The sequence below is a fragment of the Juglans microcarpa x Juglans regia genome, chromosome 4D, assembly GCF_004785595.1.
Source record: "Juglans microcarpa x Juglans regia isolate MS1-56 chromosome 4D, Jm3101_v1.0, whole genome shotgun sequence".
NCBI lineage: Eukaryota > Viridiplantae > Streptophyta > Magnoliopsida > Fagales > Juglandaceae > Juglans > Juglans microcarpa x Juglans regia.
In genome coordinates, this window is record NC_054600.1 from 31,559,321 (window position 1) to 31,578,480 (window position 19,160).

The 19,160-nt window shown below is 36.5% G+C and overlaps 2 protein-coding genes across 2 annotated transcripts; both read left to right on the forward strand.

Annotated features, from left to right (window-relative positions):
* Window positions 1-3,728: 3,728 nt before the first annotated feature.
* Window positions 3,729-9,067, forward strand: LOC121261035 (VIN3-like protein 2). The gene is given in 6 exon segments (XM_041163172.1): window positions 3,729-3,971; window positions 4,118-4,208; window positions 5,356-6,031; window positions 7,003-7,322; window positions 7,606-8,531; window positions 8,533-9,067. Coding segments are annotated over 5 exon segments (2,229 nt in total). The 5' UTR covers window positions 3,729-3,971; window positions 4,118-4,159; the 3' UTR covers window positions 8,791-9,067.
* A 7,943-nt stretch (window positions 9,068-17,010) lies between these two features.
* Window positions 17,011-18,324, forward strand: LOC121261036 (ribulose bisphosphate carboxylase small subunit, chloroplastic 3-like). The gene is made up of 3 exons (XM_041163173.1): window positions 17,011-17,414; window positions 17,521-17,652; window positions 17,856-18,324. Exons 1-3 carry the CDS (start codon window positions 17,271-17,273, stop codon window positions 18,102-18,104), a joined length of 525 nt encoding a protein of 174 aa, XP_041019107.1. The 5' UTR covers window positions 17,011-17,270; the 3' UTR covers window positions 18,105-18,324.
* Window positions 18,325-19,160: the final 836 nt, after the last annotated feature.

A 19,160-nucleotide genomic window follows, 5' to 3' on the forward strand; every position in this document is an offset into this window, starting at 1 on the left:
AAATTATTTTTATATATATTTAAATATTTTTAAAAAATAAAAAATATTAATTTATTAATAATTACTTCATTAATTATTAAGTAAAAATAAAAAATACAATCGACTAGGATTTAGGATTGTCGATTGGTCCATTTTTTCGATTTAAGAAGCATTTTCCCTATTAAAATCTGACTCTAGGGCAAACAATATCTGGCTTTGCTATATACAGTTGCTTTTAAAAAATGGACGAACCTGATCAGGTAGTAAAGCCAAAAAACTCGGTCTTTGATTTAGAGGAGTCTGATATATATTGTACTAGAGCTGCCTTTTGTGAATGTTTGCCCAAATGTGGCTAAAACGAAGCCTAATTATGTGATTACTCTAAGTACAGTACGTACGAACGTACTTGTTCCTTTTTTTTGGAGTTGAGTATTCAACCAATCTTGGATACATATTATTTCTAATTTCATTTCGTCTGTTTTTTTTTTTTTTTTTTTTGGTTTTTCTTGGAAAGAATAATGTTTAAAAAATTTTGTAGTTTTTGATTTGATTATATATAATGGGCAAGTGGAGGTCGACGTACGTTAATTTGGAAGTATGTGCCGGCCATACACACGACAAGTTTGTACGCATTAATTATCGAGTTGCATTTAATTAGTACACACGTACATGATTGAAACCTTTGGCAAAGTCCACGATCGATCGGTGTGCATTATCTCATGTTTATCTATTATACTCCAAATTTCCAATATTTTGACGTGAAAATGACTTTAGCACGAGCACGCATGCACTCAAAAAATCTTTATTTAGCGTTAACTTGTCTCATACGTACGTACGCACGCAATTATGCATATTATTTATGGATGAAAAAAATTGCAGCCAAAAAACAGTTCTCACACAGTAGATCATCGTCTAGATCGATATTTCATATATTAAAATGAGTTGAATTGAGTTGAGTTGAAATGTTAAAATATTATTAATATTTAAAAATTTAAAAAAATCATAATAATTAATTGAAATGAATTGAGTTATATTTAGATTCAAATATACCTATATTCACGGAGTGCTCTACAGTTTGATTATTTTCTGTATTGATAAGTTATAGTTATAATTTCGATTTATAGAATGAAATAAAGTCTATTACAAAAAAAAAAATAATAATATATGCATGTATGGAAGGCAGCTGGTAGCCAAAAAGCAGGCGTACATATAAATATATAAATATATATATAGTTTGTACAACCCAGTACTACGAGAAAACGATATATATGCTTGATCAGCCACGGCTATTAATCCACTCATGTCTAATCTTTCTCGCACATTTTATAACACGTCGGCTCCTCAATGGTTATCTTGTAGTAGTTTATAATGATCTCTTTTGGCCTGTTAGGCATATGTCATTTTCTCCTTCTTCTTTTTTAATTATTTGTATGAATATAAGCCATTTTCTTCGTTTATGATCATTATTATATCTATCGATCCGTCGATAAGCCATATTTCAATTCAATATTCTTTTTATGATCTAACACCCAATTAGGCTCCTCCACGTAGCTAGCTTTTAGATTACCAAACTTTGCTGCTAGGTCACATGTCATCTCAGATGAGCTCTGTGTCACGTAAGCTCCCACATGAGTTCTTTAATTCTAATTCTGCTATATATATTTTTTAGTTTTAAATTTTATTTTATGTAGAATGATTAGCATATATTTTACTTTATGCAGAATGATTAGCATCTCGCCAATTTTAATAATCACAAGGGCCATTTTAATAATCTTGTTTGCTCGATTTCTCTAGCCCGTAAGTTAATGGTGATTAATTTATTTTTTATACGAATCAGAAGATTGATATATACATAGTGAGATATAAAATACAGGAGATTGATCAAAAGTTTTACATCCTTTTGGAAACTTTGGATCTGAAATATATATTAAATGGACAGGTCTAAACCATTGATAAATTCAAAGTTGGGAAGCTTCAGGAAAATTTAATTAATTTAAGCGTCTCGTAGAAAAGAAAAGGACATAGAAAACTTCAATAAAATGTTTGTGATTTCAATCTATCTATCTTATCATTACAACTTTCACATATTCTTACACAAAAAATAAAAAAAAAAATCAACTTTTTAAATCTAAAAATAATAATAATATTAAAAAATAACATTTTAATAATATTTTATTCAATTTTTAATTTTTAACTTTCATCTCATCTCAATTTAATCTTATCTACTGTTCAAGTGATATCTCTCCACATGGATTAAAATTAAATATTTAACAATATTATAGGATAATTTATTTGTAGATCTCTCGTATTTTTAAATTAGAATGAAAATTCTAATCGAGAAAAAAAGACAGACGCTCGAGCAGAAAACTGGAATATATCCTGAGGCCAGCCTAGGGTTAAGATCACAGCAATAATGGTAATCCTGTGGGCAAGCTTCACCGAATTTGAGAAAAAAAACCCATATTACAAAATTAACCGGCCTCGTTTACTGGCAAAAGTTCGAAGTACGTATAAAGAAGGTAAGCATCCATCGTCATGCAGCAAGCTGGAAAAGGACGAGACGACCTCTATCCTTTGCTTCTGAACACCTCCGAAAAATAGCAAGCTCATAAAAGTCACTGGGTTTTCTCTCTCTCTATTTTTTTTTTTTTTTTTGTTTCCCTCAAGAAAGAAACAGGACATCAGACAATTTTTGAAATTGTTTTTTCCGTCTTGTGGAAAATAATAAAGTTGCATGTCTGCATAGTTCTACCATTTTACTTCCATATAATTGTCTCTTTGGAAGTAGAAAGAAAAAAAAAAAAAAAAAAGGAAGAAATGACTCCAAAAAGAAGGGGAAAAGATGGAGAAAGATTTAGCTAAGAATGAAAGAAATGGGAAAAGAAGGTTGAGGACATTATTGAAGGGTCCAATAAGATAAAGAGACTTGTAAGGTAAGGCAATGGTTGGCATGGGGGGCACTATAATTGTACAAAGAAGAAGCCACCACACTCTTATAAAATCATATGCATGGAGCCACCTTTTTGCCTTTTGACACTCTTATTATTATGATTATGGGTCTTAACTTTTCAGCAAAAATAAATAAATAATAAAATAAAAGACAGATATTGTATACATTATCCTCAGTACTCTTTTTGTGATCATTGGTATATGGTATAGTATAAACCCTTAAAATTACCTGAAAACTATATAGCAAAAGGAGTCTCACTTTAGGTGACATTGTCTTTTACTGCAAATTTTGACAATTTTTGTGCCTATATAACACTTAGGACTAGTTTGTATTTAAAAATAAGTTGAGATGGTTTTAAATGAAAAAAGAATGTTGAAAAAAATATCGTTAGAATATTATTTATTATTATTATTATTATTTTAAGATTTAAAAAAATTAAATTATTTATTATATTTTATATAAAAATTTAAAAAAATTATAATAATTAGATAAGATGAAATTGTGAATCCAAATTAAACTTACAAAGTACGGCAAGGTTGTGAAACAATTTCAAACCATGTTAATTAGCTATTTTAATTAAAATTTAAAAGTACAATGTTATTTGTCACGTCTTATTTCATTTTTATTTTAAATTAAAATTTTATTGAAATTAATATGAATTAACTAATAGCGTCGTATCAATTCAGAGGAATTTGCATGCGAGTCACGACTTTTCACGGATGGAGACAGGGAGTGGTTAACCGGTAAGTTTGTAGAGGTAGACTGGGGAGTGGTATTTATGTTTTGGTACCTTTTTTCATTCCCTCTCTCTAAAGACGTATTGTATAATAAAAATCTCAATCTGCTCTTCCCAATTTTATCCAAGGAGAACGAGTCCTCCTCGAATCTCTTCCTTCCACTATTGCTTCGGCCTTCGGGTCCTGAAAACTAAAGAAAAAGCCCACCAACTGGAGAGGACCCGGGAGAGAGAGAGAGAGGGAGAGAGAGTGTCCGAAGTCATGGATTCGTTGGTTGTGGTGGGATTTCCAGCGTCCTTTTTTCGGTTTTGTTATTCCATTCCCTTTCAATCTCTTTCTTCCTTTTATGGGTCAAATTCTCACTCTTTAATTTTTTTGAAAAAAATTGTATATATATCATTTCACCATCTTTTTGTGGTGCCTGAGAATGATTTCCATCTCTCTTTTTCAGGTTCAGATAAGTGGGATTTTCGGTGGTAATGTTTTGGGCTGAATGGTTTCTTCATTGGCAACGACAATGGCCATGGATTCTTCCTTCGAGAGTAACCCCTTTCTCTTTTATTTCTCTGTTTTGTAATCATGGTTGTCTGCAAAAGTTTTTTTTTATAATTAATTCTGGGCTCTGATTCTTAGGGATTCGTATTTTTGGAAGATGTTACGTCTTGTTCGTTGAATGTTTGGGTTCGTTTTTTCCTTGTCAAGGTGCCAAAGGTTAATCTTTTGGAGGATTTGTAATCTGCATGATAGTCAGATTGCAGGAACATTGTGCTGTTCGTTATTTTCCAGCGTTCTGGTTGTTGATTAGAGTTTCTTGCTTTCCATGTTTATCAAATTTTGTCACTTTTTTCTCGGGAGATTTAGTTTCTAGATGACTTCCTACATGAAGGTCTACAAGTTTTGTCATATATTGGAAACTGTTCTGTGGTGGTTGAACGTTTCGAGTCGTTAGCTGCCTCTTATCTGGTGATATAATGCCAGCGAGGTCACTTCTCTGCATGTTATTTTATCTCTGCATTATGTGGGGGCATGTCTTAATGTCAAAGAAGAGAGCTTATATATTATACTTGGGTTTATATAATACCTTTTTTGATAATCTGGTTGGTATACGCTAGCATGCTACCTTATCAAAAAACCCATGTGGTTACCCGGAGGAAAGTTTTGAGCCAGATGCATTTCAAACTCAAATTAATTATTATTTTTTTCCCTTGATCTCACAACTAGTCCTGGGACTGCCAGTTTACCCGGTTACATGCAACGACCAATAAATTTCCTGGAATATCTGACGTAGTTGGGTGGGGGGGGGGGGGGTCTTCGTTAATGGGATTGGACCATTTGATTATTTGTTGTGATGTAACCTATGGATTTTCTTTAATTTACGTAATAGTTTTCAGGTTCTCTAATCACTCTCGTAAATGTCTGGTAATAGATATTAGTCGACTGCAATTGGGTGCATGTGATATGGTTAATTATGTATTCTTCTGCAAGATCTCATCATCTTTTTAGATTCAATTTTCCTATTATATAATTTGGGTCTCTTGCATTTTGTTTTTCAAATCATTTTACTTTTTTTTGTTTGTTTTTTTTTTCCTTATCTTTGAAACTTGTTCAAATACTTATCTTTCTTGATTTGTTTGGCCCTTCTCTTATAGTTTGTCCACTGATATTTGTTTTCATTTTCCTCGATGTTAGGCGCTACACTTGATTCATCAAAATGCAGTAAGTTGAGTATGGAGGAGAAGAGGGAACTAGTGTATGAAATATCATGCTCACATGGTGCCTCTGAAATGCTGCAGTCATGGAGCCGTCAGGAGATTTTGCAAATCCTGTGTGCAGAGATGGGAAAAGAAAGAAAATATACTGGCTTGACAAAGTTGAAAATCATAGAGAACCTTCTGAAAATTGTATCTGAAAAGAAATCGGGGGGACATGAGACTGTAATTGACCTTGAACAACCTTCTTCACCTGCACTTGGCCAAAAAGCTATCAAAAGGCAGAGAAAAACTGATCACCCTTCTCGACTATCTGCTCCAGCACACAATCTTCCTAACAATGATGGGAGCACTGCTTTAGGTAATACTATCTATTGCAAAAACTCAGCTTGCAGAGCTACCTTAATTCGAGTAGATGAGTTTTGCAAAAGATGTTCATGTTGCATCTGTTATCGGTATGATGACAACAAGGATCCTAGCCTGTGGTTGATTTGCAGCTCAGACCCTCCATTTCATGGTAATTCATGTGGCATGTCATGCCATCTGGAGTGTGCTCTAAAACATGAAAGATCTGGCATTTCCAAAGATGGACGATGTTCTGGACTTGATGGGAGCTTTTATTGTGTATCTTGTGGGAAAGTGAATGATTTGCTTGGGTAAATATTCCCATTTGGCAATTCTATTTTTATATTCATGTTAGTTGAGTTTATTTAAGTTTGCGCTTCAGTTTAAGATTTTTTTTTTTCATTTATGTTTGTTGATGCTTTCCTTTCCAGCATGAGTCCATCTTTAACAACATTGACCATGTTATTTTCCATGGGTTACATACAAAGTTAAAAAATTAACCGAGTTACTTGGTATATGGGTGCTGCATGTTGTTTTTATGGTCTTATCAGCCTTAGCTGGCAGAAAATGCACAGTTACATTATGTTGGCGCCAGATCATTTGTGTTATGATCTTTCACTATTGAAGAAGAGCAATCTTTTAGCAACCTTTGTGGACTAATACTTTGGTTGGTTACTGGTTGCATATTCTTTGCCTTTACTGTCAAATTATTCTGTGTAATGGACGATAGGTTTAAGCATCATTTGGTTGAGCAGGACAATATTTGGTTTGTTAGGCAGATATATTGATAAACTATCACCTCCTTCTTTGTTTTTATTAGAAAGCACAAGACACGTCATCGCATGTTATATCAAAGATCTGATGATAATTTTTTTTAAAGAAAGAAAACTGTCACCCTGTCTTGAGAAGTATAAATGAGATTTTTGAGTGGAAGCATACTCTTTCCACTTTGCTACATTATCCTAATCTATAATATCTATATTTGGAGTTGCTAAGCCTGCACACAAACATTGTTCTTCCCTTAAACCCACTGAACATGATTTGTGCCATTGAATGTTTTCTGAACTGGATCTATGAGAAATAACTTTCTATTCTCAGATCAACACATTGAATGGTAGTAAACATATCTTGTTTAAATTTTATATGGAATACTCACTTATGTCTGAGCTGAATTTTTAAAAGTACCTACATTATTGAAATTACACTACTCTTAGCTTTTATTCATAGATGAAACAGACTTGTGGTGTTGTCTGATTGGGTTTGATTTCATAAATGTATGTAGATGCTGGAGAAAACAACTGATGACAGCAAAGGATACCAGACGTGTTGACATACTGTGCTATCGTGTGTCCTTAAGCCAAAAGCTATTAAAGGGGACTGAAAAGTATCAAAAGGTTTCTGAGATCGTGGATGAAGCTGTTAGGAAGCTTGAAGCTGATGTGGGTCCTTTAACTGGTTTACCTGTAAGGATGGGAAGGGGTATAGTCAATAGGCTTTCTTCAGGACCGGAGGTTCAGAAACTCTGTGGCTTGGCTGTGGTGGCACTAGACTCCTTGCTTTCTGATTCATTTTTGCATCCATCGCCTGATCCTGTGATCCAAGGTAATATTTTTTTAATTTTTTATGTGCTGTTTCATCAAAACCACCTATTGGTTTTTGTGGTCTGGCAACATGGTGATCATGTGTAACATAGAGATAATTACCTATTCCCTGTAAAATTCAAGTTTATCTATTTTCTTTAACAATTTAAAATTTGAGTTCGGGTGGTTTGGCTTCCTTGTTGCTAGAAGTATTTTCTTTTATGATGTGGTTTGGTGTCTTGAGTTATTGAGAATTGAGGAAAATAGTGACGATTCTTGTGTCTTATACCCTTCAACATGTACAGAATCAAATTCAATTGCTCCCAATATTGTCAGATTTGGAGATATCCATGCAACATCCCTCACTGTGATTTTGGGTTCAGATGATTCTTCACCCGAAGATCTTGTTGGTTATACCTTATGGCATAGAAAGGCTCATGATGTGGATTATCCGGCAGAACCTACTTGTAAACTTGTTGCTCCCAATACAAAGTTTGTTGTCTCAGGACTAACTCCAGCAACAGAGTATAGCATTAAAGTCGTATCACTTAATGGTTCAAGAAATTTGGGTATGTATGAAGTTTGTCTCTCAACAGGTAGTTCTGACGATGAAGTTCTAAACAAGTTTGTAAGAAGTCAAAGCCCAGCTACGAACTGTAGTAGCCTTTCTAACCCTTCCTCGGTGGAAGATGAAACTAATAACATTACTCCATATAGTGACCAGGCTGATAAACGAGCAGATAATTATCTCACTTATAGCAAGGATGCCAATAAATTTATTTCTGTTAAAGGCTGTGATGATGCTTTGTGCAGCGATGTGGGTGAAAGAAACCCAACAGATATGGTTTCAGTGTTGGATGAGGAACATGCTTTGCAGACAGTTGGCTCTGGACCCAATTCTGATGTCTTAGAGCTTGAGAACAAGAACTCCCAAGATAACCAAATTACTGAGGACATAAGCACTGATGATGGGTCGAATGCCCCTGTTCAGACGGGGATGGAATGTGTGCCATTTGTCAGCAAGTCAGAAGCTGGCTTGCCCACTACACCATGCAAGTTGGAAGTCCTCAAGGATGGGGTAGGTAGGAATGGGAGATCCAAATTCTGCAGCAGGGATCTGGAAAATGGGATTGGCAAAGGACAGGAACCCCAAGATGGAAGCACATCAAAAAAGAGAAGTATGGAAAGGCAGGATGGGGAATGTGCAGCAAATGGTATCTCACACAGGGATTTTTGAGTATTGTGTGAAAGTAATCAGATGGTTAGAGTGTGAGGGACACGTTGAGAAGAATTTCAGGCAGAAATTCCTGACTTGGTATGGCTTGAGGGCCACCCCACAAGAGGTAAGGATTGTGAAGGTTTTTGTCGATACTTTTCTTGAAGATCCAGCATGTCTTGCAGAGCAGCTTGTGGACACCTTTTCAGAAAGTATTTCAACCAAGAGATCATCTGTGGTGCCAGCAGGATTTTGCATGAAGCTTTGGCATTGACCGTCTTGTGAGGGGTTCAGCTATTAGACGGAGGAGCTTTTGAATGCAAGCCCCATCGGGGTTTGTGTAAATTAATTCTTTACCGCCCCCTCCCTAGCATTTGTCATTTAGACTACCATCAGTTATATTTACGTATCACCATTATGCCATTCTTATGACGATGTAAGAAGCTTAGCGCTCGTTCCATTTTATATGCAGTCTGTCTCAAACATGGATATTATTCCATTTTTGTCATTTTATTTGCGTAATTGCTTATGAATGTGGTGGTCTTTGTACATGTTCTTTGAGTCAATTGGCAACAATAGAAAAATGTATGTGCCATTTTTCTGAATATGGTTTATTGGGATCGATGGCTTGACTACGTAATGTCCGACAAGAAGAACACCTGGTAATTATTAAGAAAAAGGGCACATACAGGTTGACTGAAGTTTCTGACATAGGAAACTCTCAGGCTCTGAGAAAGGTTGAGAGGAGTGTGTGGTTGGTACGGTGAAGGGTTGTGCAGAAGAAGTGAGGAAAGTTGATGTAACGGCGTCGTGTGGTAATAAGAAGATGTTAGTAATTCAATATGTTGTCGCTTTGTGTAGTAGAAACTGAATAGATAAGTGCTAATGCAGTCGTTTCATTAATTGTTCAATGTAATTGTAATACGATGCCGTATCGAAAGTAAATATAGAAGGTACAAATACTCGAGTTGAAGAGAACATTCATCAACTTTGATTCATTCAATAGATTTCTCTCTCTCTCTCTCTCTCTCTCTCTACTCCTTGATTCCTTCTGGAGATTGACTATCTCGAATCAGTCGTAATTGCGTCCGTTACAATTGATATCAGAGCCATGGCAGAAGGGACGCGTTCTTATGCTCAAATTGTGGACTCTATGAATCATATTCGTCAACAACAAGAACATCAGTAGAAGCAAATTGAGGATGCAATTGGATTGTTGTTACAACAATAGAAGACTGCAAGATTGGATAGAGAAATGCATGATAAGAGATTTCATGATGTGTTACAACAAATCTCGAGAATTTATTGTAATGCTTAGGAGGGGAATGGTATGGCCAACAGAAATTCTCAAGAGCTTAATGAAGGTTTGAGGAAGGTTCAACATCGTGAGAATTGTGATAGAGGCTTCATCAAGGGAATTAATTGGAATTTCCTCGATTTTCTTGACATGATCCATCTACATGGATAGATAGAGCCATCAACTACCTCTTGGTCAACGTATATTCATAGCTTCTTTCCATATGGATCAAGAGGCTTTAATCTGGTTCCAAGATGCAAGTGAGGTGGGGGCAATTCATTCTTGGGAGGAGCTTGTTCAGGCATTATAGATCAGGTTTGGATCATCTCCGTTAGATGATCCTATGGATATTCTAACAGGCTTAAAATAGGTTAGTATAGTTACTTCATACAAAGCTGAATTTGAGATTCTTTCTAATAGAATCAAGAGAATATCCGAGAAAAATAAACTTAGTTGTTTTATGAGTGGCCTGTGTGATGAAATTTGATTGCCTGTTAGAATGTTAAATCCTATGATTCTTAAAGATGCTTTTGGCTTTGCCAAAATACAAGAGCAGTACGTGTTGAGTACTAGAAAGCCCTAGAAGAGTAGCACTACAAATTTTAATAAGTCTGGGTTAGGGTTTAGTGTGTGGAAGTCTGGACAGATGGTTCAATTTTAGGAGCACCAAGGACTCATCCTTTGGCAAAGTTATCTTATTAGAAGATGTTTGAATCTCATATGCAAGATAGGTGCAAGAAAAGCCTTTGTTACTTTTGTGATGAAAAATAGCATCAAGCCTTAAGCCTAAACTGTTTTTGTTGGAAGGTATGGAGTTTTTTGGGATTACTGATGATGCAGTTGAATTAGAGCCTGCTGGAGAGTCTAATAGTGGAAATGAGCAATTGCAACAGTGTGGAGAGATAACTTCGATTTCTCTACAGTCTATCATTGGGGCTCCAGGCCCTAGAACTATGAGGATTATGGGTCAATTGGGAAAAAAGAAAATGGTGGTTCTAATAGACACTGGAAATACCCACAATTTTATAGATATTTTTGTGGCTGCAAGGTGTAATTTGGCTATACAACAGAATCAGTCCATTCAAGTGAGAGTAGCCAATGGACAGTTGATTCAAAGCAAAGGTAGGTATACTTTTGTTGGGGTGCAGATCCGGGATACAACCTTTGCCATCGATTTTTTTACATTGCCCTTAGGGGCTGTGATGCAATTCTTTGTGTATAATGGCTCTTTTCACTGGGGCCTATACTATGAGATTTCATTGAACTGAAGATGTAGTTTACATATAAGGGGAATGCCATTTCTCTTGTGTGTATTATAGCTTCTAAGAATGAAATGGTTGATGGTAGGGATTTTTCAAGTATCACAAAGTGTAGCAAGAAAGGGTTGATGCAATTAATCTCTTGTGAACTTGCGGAAGAGGTTCCCATTGGATCCAATGGTGTTGAAGAGTTATTGAAGCAGTTTCATAAGGTGTTTGAAGAACCTAAGGGTTTACCACCCCATAGGTCACATGATCACCAAAATTAACTTGAAGCAAGAGACACCAGTAAGTGTCAGGCCTTATAGATACCCTTACTATCAGAAAATTGAAATTGAAAAGATTATTAAAGAGCTGCTGGATTCGGGAGTAATTCAACCAAGTCAGTCACCATTTTCATCTCATGTGTTATTAGACTATTAGTCAGAAAATTTGGTGGCACAGGGAGAATGTACATAGACCATAGAGCTTTGAATGAAGCTACCATCAAGGATAAGTATCCAATCCCTGTGGTAGATGAGTTGTTGGATGAACTGTCGGGATCTTCAGTATTTTCTAAGTTGGATCTTAGGGTAGACTACCATCAAATTCGCATGAGGTGTGAGGATGTACATAAAACTGCTTTTAGGACTCATGAAGGGCATTATGAGTTCCTCGTCATGCCTTTTGGACTCACTAATGCCCCTTTAACATTCCAAGGGCTTATGAATGAAGTGTTTAGGCTCTTTCTTCGAAAGTTTGTCATAGTATTTTTTTATGACATCCTTGTATATAGCAATTGGCATCCCATTTGTTGCATCTGTCTACAATTTCACAAACTTTACAACAGCATCAGTTGTATGCAAAGAGATCCAAGTGTAAGTTTGCTTGTGATGAAATTGAGTATTTGGGCCACCTCATTTCAAAACATGGAGTAAGGGCAGATCTTAAGAAACTGGAGTCTATGGTTTCTTGGCCACTTCCAAAAAATCTCAAATCATTACGAGGTTTTTTGGGTTTGACAAGATATTATAGAAAATTTATCAAAGGGTATGGTCAAATTGCTGCTCCTTTGATTGAATTATTGAAAAAAAATGCATTTTTATGGTATGATAGTGCTACTAAAGCCTTTAATGCTTTCAAGGCGCAATGTCAAGTCCCCATGTGCTTGCATTGCCAGATTTTTCAAAGGGGTTTGTCATTGAATGTGATGCATGTGAAACTGGGGTGGTGCTGTTTTAATGCAGGATCAGAAGCCTTTGGCCTTCCTCAGCTAGGCTCTTAAGGACAAGAATTTGTCACTTTCCACCTATGAAAAGGATTTGCTAGCTTTAGCTCCAGCTGTTAAAAAGTGGTGACGATAAGGAAATTCGAGCTTTGAGAGCTCTTTTATTATGCTTTGAAGTCGTGTTAGACTTGAAGGTGAATTTGGCTAAATCAGAGACAGTGCCAGTGCCAGTGGGACATGTACCCAAAGTGGAGAGTCTAGCGTCCATCTTGGAGTGCAAGATAACTCAGTTGCCCATGAAATATCTCGGCCTTCCGTTGGGGCGGCTTTCAAATCGAAATCTATATGGGATGACGTAATAGAAAAAATGAAGAGGAAACTAACTGGTTGGAAGAGGATGTACTTATCCAAATGGGGCTGGGTAACTCTCATAAAAAGCACTCTTTCTAACTTACTAACATATTTCCTCTCATTATTTTCGCTCCCCGCTAAGGTGGCTCATCGTATGGAGAAAATTCAACGTAATTTCCTTTGGAGAGGGATCAAGGAAGAGTTTAATTTCACTTGGTGAAATAGGCCACAATTTGCTCCCCCATCAAGGAAGGAGGCATGGGTATACGAAATTTGAGATCTTTCAACCAAGTCTTGCTTGACAAATGGTTATGGAGATATCACCAAGAACGGGAGGCCTTGTGGCAAACAGTCATTGCTTTGAAACACGAGGAATCATGGGGAGGGTGGTGTTCTAATGAGGTGAGTGGACCTCATGGAGTAGGGCTTTGGAAACATATTAGAAAAGGGTGGGACATCTATGCAGCACATACTTGCTTCAAAGTCGGCAACGGAGTTAAGGTAACATTTTGGCATGACTTATGGTGTGGTGATCGGGTACTCAATGATGTTTATCCACAAGTTTATAGCTTAGCAAGAAGGAAAGCAGCATCTATCGCAGATCTAATTATCTTTTCCAATGGCTCTTCCCAATGGAACCTCACTTTCCATAAAGATGCACAAGATTGAGAGATGGATGACATTTCGGCATTTTTTGACCTTGTGTACTCCACTCGTGTGTTAGGGGACGGTGAATACAAGATATATTGGTGTCCCTTTAAGAAGGGAGTTTTTACAACCCGTTCTTTCTATCATTCCTTAAACATGCACAACTTAATCCCGTTCCTGTGGAAGAGTATTTGGAAGACAAAGGCACCTCTAAAGGCAGTTTTTTTTTATATGGACAGCCTATTTGGAAAAGATTCTTACTATAGATAACCTAAGGAAACATGACATTATAGCTATGAATTAGTGTTACATGTGTAAAAAGAGTGGTGAGTCCGTTGACCATCTATTACTACATTGTGAGATTGCCATGACCTTATGGATTGAAGTCTTAGCACGATTGGGGTTAGCATGGGTAATGCGAAAAGGGTATGTGATTTTTTAGCCTCTTGGAGAGGTATTAGGGACAATTCTCAAATTGCATCCATATGGAAGATGTTACCTATTTGTTTATGGTGGTGCATTTGGAGGGAGCGAAACGCAAGATGCTTTGAAGATCAAGAGAGATCAATGGAAGAGCTTAGAATTTTTGTTTTTCAATACTTTACTCCATTGGTCACTTGTAATTGATTTTCAGGGTAGGTCTTTTTCATGATTTCCTTGTATCCCTAAGCTAGACATAAACTTGCTCATGTATATGTCCCGCATATTTGGGCTTTCTCTGTCCCTCTTTTGATCAATAAAAATTTGTTTACAGATAAAAAAAAAAAAAAGTGGCGATCATATCTTTAGGGAAGTGCATTTGTAGTAAGAAATAACCATCATAGTCTGAAATACTGATTGGAGCAGAAAATATGCACATTTTCACAGCAAAAGTGGCTTGCTAAATTGCTTGGTTATGAGTTTTGTACCATTGAGTACAAGAAAGGGGTGGATAACAAAGTAGCAGATGCCTTGTAAAAGTGGTAGAAACTGGAGGGTTGGTTGCCTTGTCATTTCCAACTCCAACATGGTTGGTTGAATGCTTATGAGGAAGATTAGATTGTTCAGTTGTTGATCACTTCCTTACAACTTGATGCGACTGCTCATCCTTCCTTTAGTTTGAGGCATGGGGTGTTGTTTAAAAAAAGAAGGATATATATGCTTAAATCTTCTCAGTAGAAGTCTAAAATTTTAAACTTCATTCATGCCAGTCCTTTTGCTAGCCACTAAGGGTTGACAAATCCTTGCATAGGGTCAGTGCTGATTTTTATTGGCCTGGTTTGAAGTCAGAGGTTAAGCAGTTTATTCATGAATGTCAGGTGTGTTGGAGAAACAAAGTGGAAAAATGTGTTTCCAACAGGCTTGCTACAGCCTTTGCCACTACCAAATCATGTGTGGACTGATATTTCAATGAATTTTGTAGAGGGATTGCCAATTTCTAAGGGGTACTCAGTGATCATTGTGGTGGTGGATCGCTTGTCAAAGTATGCTCATTTTATGCCCTCGAAACACCCATTTTCAGCTGCGAAGGTAGTCTTGCTATTTCTAAATAATGTTTTTAAGCATCATGGCATGTCTAAAACCATTGTGTCAGATAGAGGATCAACTTTTACAAGTTCATTTTGGAAGGAACTATTTCATTTGCAAGAGATTAATTTGTCTTACTCATCTACCTATCACCCTCAATGTGATGGCTAAATTGAAGCTGTGAATAAGTGTTTGGAACTTTTTCTCAGATCATTCATTGGTGATAAGCCTAAGTTGTGGGTTGATTGACTTTTATTGGCTAAGTGGTAGTATAACCCTACTTTTCACTCTTCCACAAAGCTTACTCCTTTTGAGATTGTGTATGGAATTCCTCCCACTCGACTTCAATCATATATTCCTGGCCTTACAAGTAATTTAGCAGTGGACGAAGTATTGAGAACTAGAGAATGGATAATGGTGATATTGAAGGGTAACCTCGCAGTGGCTCAAGAGAGGATGATGTTTTACTATGATAAGCATAGAACCGAAAAGGAGTTTTCAATGGGGGATTGGGTTTATCTTAGACTATAGCCTTATGGGCAACAATCTCTTGCAATGAGGTGAAACTTGAAACTATCTTCTAGATATTTTGGCTCATTTCAGATTATGCACAGGGTGGGAAAGGTAGCCTACAAACTAAGCTTACCCTCATATTTTCTTCTACATCCTATTTTCCATGTCTCTTCTTTGAATAGGAAAATAGGAGAGGATGTCACACTACTTTCCACTTTATACCCCCAGTTGATATGCATGGGGAACTGATGCCTAAACCTGAGTAGATCTTGCAGCACAGGAGTAAGAATGTTAATAATAGGACTGTGGTTGAAGTGTTGGTGCAATGGAAGGGTGCTGTTGTAGATGATAGCACATGGGAGCCCTATTGGCAACTACGTCAGAAATTCCCTCACCTTGTGAGCAAGATGCTTTGAAAGGGGAAGGTATGTCATGGTTCTGAGAAAGGTTGAGAGGAGCGTGTGGTTGGTATGGTGAAGGGTTGTGCAGAAGAAGTGAGGAAGGTTGAGGTAAGAAGTGACAGTTTGTTAGTTACAAGCCAAAGTAGAAACGGCATCATGTGGTAATAAGAAGTTGTTAGTAATTCAATACGTTGTCGCTTTGTGTATTAGAAACTGAATAGATAACTGCTAACGTAGTCGTTTCATTAATTGATCCAATGTAATTGTAATACGATGTCGTATTGAAAGTAAATACAGAAGGTACAAATATTCGAGTTGGAGGGAACATTCTTCAACTCTGATTCATTCAACATATTTCTTTTTCTCTACTTCTCTCTCTCTCTACTCCTTGATTCTTTCTAGAGATTGACTATCTCAAATCAATCGTAATTGGATCCATTATAGAGGGCTGACGGCGATCTTGAGCCCTTGACAAAGTAAAATCATCTTAGAACGAGATTGTGATACGTGTGGAGAAATTTGGCAAATCAGTTGATTATCTTCAACTCAACTGTTCGATGGTAACAAACATGTGGTAGCGATTTGGGTTTAATAGGTTATGCTAAACAGTGTTATGGACTTTCTTCTTGGAAAGGAAAGTCTCGCTAGTTTAATAAGTGGTAAAACATGTAATTGTACTCAGCAAATTGCATTATTTTAAAATAAAATAAAATATATTTTCTCAGTAGAATATGGAATTATATTCAACATCCCGATCGATCAAGATTTCCTAAAATTTGGATCTATTGACTTTAGAGTCGTGCTACACCCACCGAAAAACTTTTCTCCAAGGATGCAGCATTTTCCCCGACTATAAACAAGAATCCTAAGAAAACATCAATGTTGGCTGTAACTAGTACTCTGGACTGCAGAATTGGCTATTTAGTTTGGCAAAGAGTTCTTCATGTGCTCGAATGTGGTTTTCCTGCTGATTCAGTACTTCTAGTACTCTGTCTGCATGTTGAATGATTCAGCTTGGCTTTTGGAAAACAAAAGAAGACGACATCGACATTCTAGTTGGTCCGTAAAGAAAGAATGCTTTTAAGACACGAACGTACTCGTCCACCCATGATAAATAGTTGCGATCAGGAGTCCTGTCTTTATTTAATTGAAACGGTTATGCTCATGTGTCTGCAACTTCGTATCAGAAACTCTTCGATTGCACGATGAATTTTGGGGGGGGGGGGGGGGGGGGGGGGTGGGGTGGGGGGGTCCCAATCTCTTGTTTCGCGTGCCATATCTACTGCAGATAGTGATTACTATATTAAAGAAGTACGAGTTGGTGATACACTCCAAGCTAAACAACCCAATAAAACTCAAACACCACATCGTACCCCCCGTCTTTGTATTACCGCTTTCCCCCTAACAAATCATACATCACCTCGAAAACAGCCAACTCGATTCTTTGTCCTATAGTCCAACCACTTGCAGTTTGCACCACCTTCAGGGACATACTTTTACATTGGCAATTCCATCCTCTGTGGCTGTTCCGTTTCCTCTTGTCGATCTTCCTTTCAGCACCCCTGTTTGAAGATGTCTGCCGGGATCTTCACAGCTCCGGTCACTGGATCAGGATTTATTGGCTTGAAATCCAACTCGAGAAAGCTGCCAGTAAAAGATTCTACTGGATGGAACCAGAAAACTATCTCCAACGGTTCTAGAACTTTCTGCATGAAGGTAATGTTAATGTTACTAATGATCTGAAACTGCTCAAGTTCTCATATGTGTCAATATTGGTCCTTGATTGTTTTTCTTTCCTCCTTAACTTATTTTGTTTAAGCAGACATGGAATCCCATTAATAACAAGAAGTTCGAGACACTCTCCTATCTCCCTCCTCTCTCGGATGATTCAATCGCAAAGGAGATAGACTACATGATCAAAAAGGGATGGATCCCTTGCCTTGAGTTTGATCAGGTAAGATGAACTAAGATTTTAGATGACGTTTCCCTCATTCTTCTTTTAACAAGTGAGATCTTTACCTTTTCAATTTGTTGGTAGAAAAGAAGGCGTATAAACCACTTATATATATGGAAATAAAGAGAAGAATTGGATATATGCTTCTTTTGGATACAAAAGTTATATAATCTGAAGCAAGCTTTTGATCCATGGAATTTAAGGTGGGGAGTGTTCGTAGAGAGAATAGCCAAATGCCAGGATACTATGATGGGAGGTATTGGACATTGTGGAAGCTGCCAATGTTTGGCTGCAATGACTCATCTCAAGTCCTCAATGAAATCCAAGAGTGCAAAAAGACGTACCCAAATGCCTATATACGCTGCTTGGGTTTTGACAACAAGCAGCAGGTGCAGTGCATGGCCTTTGTTATTCAGAAACCGACCGCCACCAGCGGCAGCACCGGCGCTTAAGATGATTCAGTCTCTTTACCCAAAGATTTCCAAAGGTTTTATCCTTCCTAAAGTTTTTTTTTTATTATTCCCTTTCTGCGGTATACCAATAAGAAATCTGGGTGATTGTGAGGAGGATTCCTCCATCTCGAATCAGTACAATTGTCGGCAACTTTTAATATGTATTGGCATCTTTGAGGAAGATACTCAAATAGTCAAATGAAGTTTTATTCATAATCTACTTTTATGATCTGTGTGCGAGAAAACAGCCCATAGTTTTAGGCTTCTTTTTGGTGGGGGCAAGGGGGGCAAAAAATTCAATTCGGTACGATTATTTCTAAAGATATAAGAGGTGGGCACCAACAAAGAATAGTAATTATGACTTATGCAACTCTTGGATGTGATAGTGTGCGCTGTATATTGATTTGGGATAAAATAAATCTATATTTAAAATTGTAACGGAAAATATAGCTTATAACTTTATAATTTATAAATTATAGATTAAGTAATAAGTTTAACTATTAAAAAGTTATTTACTGTTTGTAAAACATTTTTAAACATATTATATTTATTTATAAATAAATTAAAAAAGTATTTTTTGAGTTAGAAATGATTATTTTTTTTAGGTTATAATCATATTTTTAAAAATTATAATTATTTAAAAATTATATGAGTATTTTTATCTATTGATGGTCTTTTTTAAAATTTGAGTTACGTTCCTCATTATCCAAAAAAATATTTTTGAACTTTTCTTCAAATTTACATTTTAACTTATTTGAGATTAAAAAATATTTTAATATGTAACACTCAAATAATCTAATTTTTCTGTTAAAAAACTTTCTAAAATTATTTAAAAAATTTTTAAAACTCCTGCACAACCCGAAACATGTCCTAACCCCTGATCACATTTTAAGACTCGATTTGTGATTCGATGAATCTTGACTGTACACGTGTACATAAAATACCAGCATGTCGTACGTTAAAGATGGAGAAGTAATTGCAAAAGAAAAGAATAACTGCTAAGATGAGAAGCTGGAAATGCCTTGGACTCAAGATTTGGGAACCCTTCAAAGGCAT

Bases quoted from the DNA above. Each gene is read 5' to 3' on its own strand.
- LOC121261036 (XM_041163173.1), top strand. From the start codon at position 17,271: ATGTCTGCCGGGATCTTCACAGCTCCGGTCACTGGATCAGGATTTATT. The intron at 17,415-17,520 runs GTAATGTTAATG...TTGTTTAAGCAG, and splicing joins CTAGAACTTTCTGCATGAAG to ACATGGAATCCCATTAATAA. The intron at 17,653-17,855 runs GTAAGATGAACT...ATGGAATTTAAG, and splicing joins CTTGCCTTGAGTTTGATCAG to GTGGGGAGTGTTCGTAGAGA.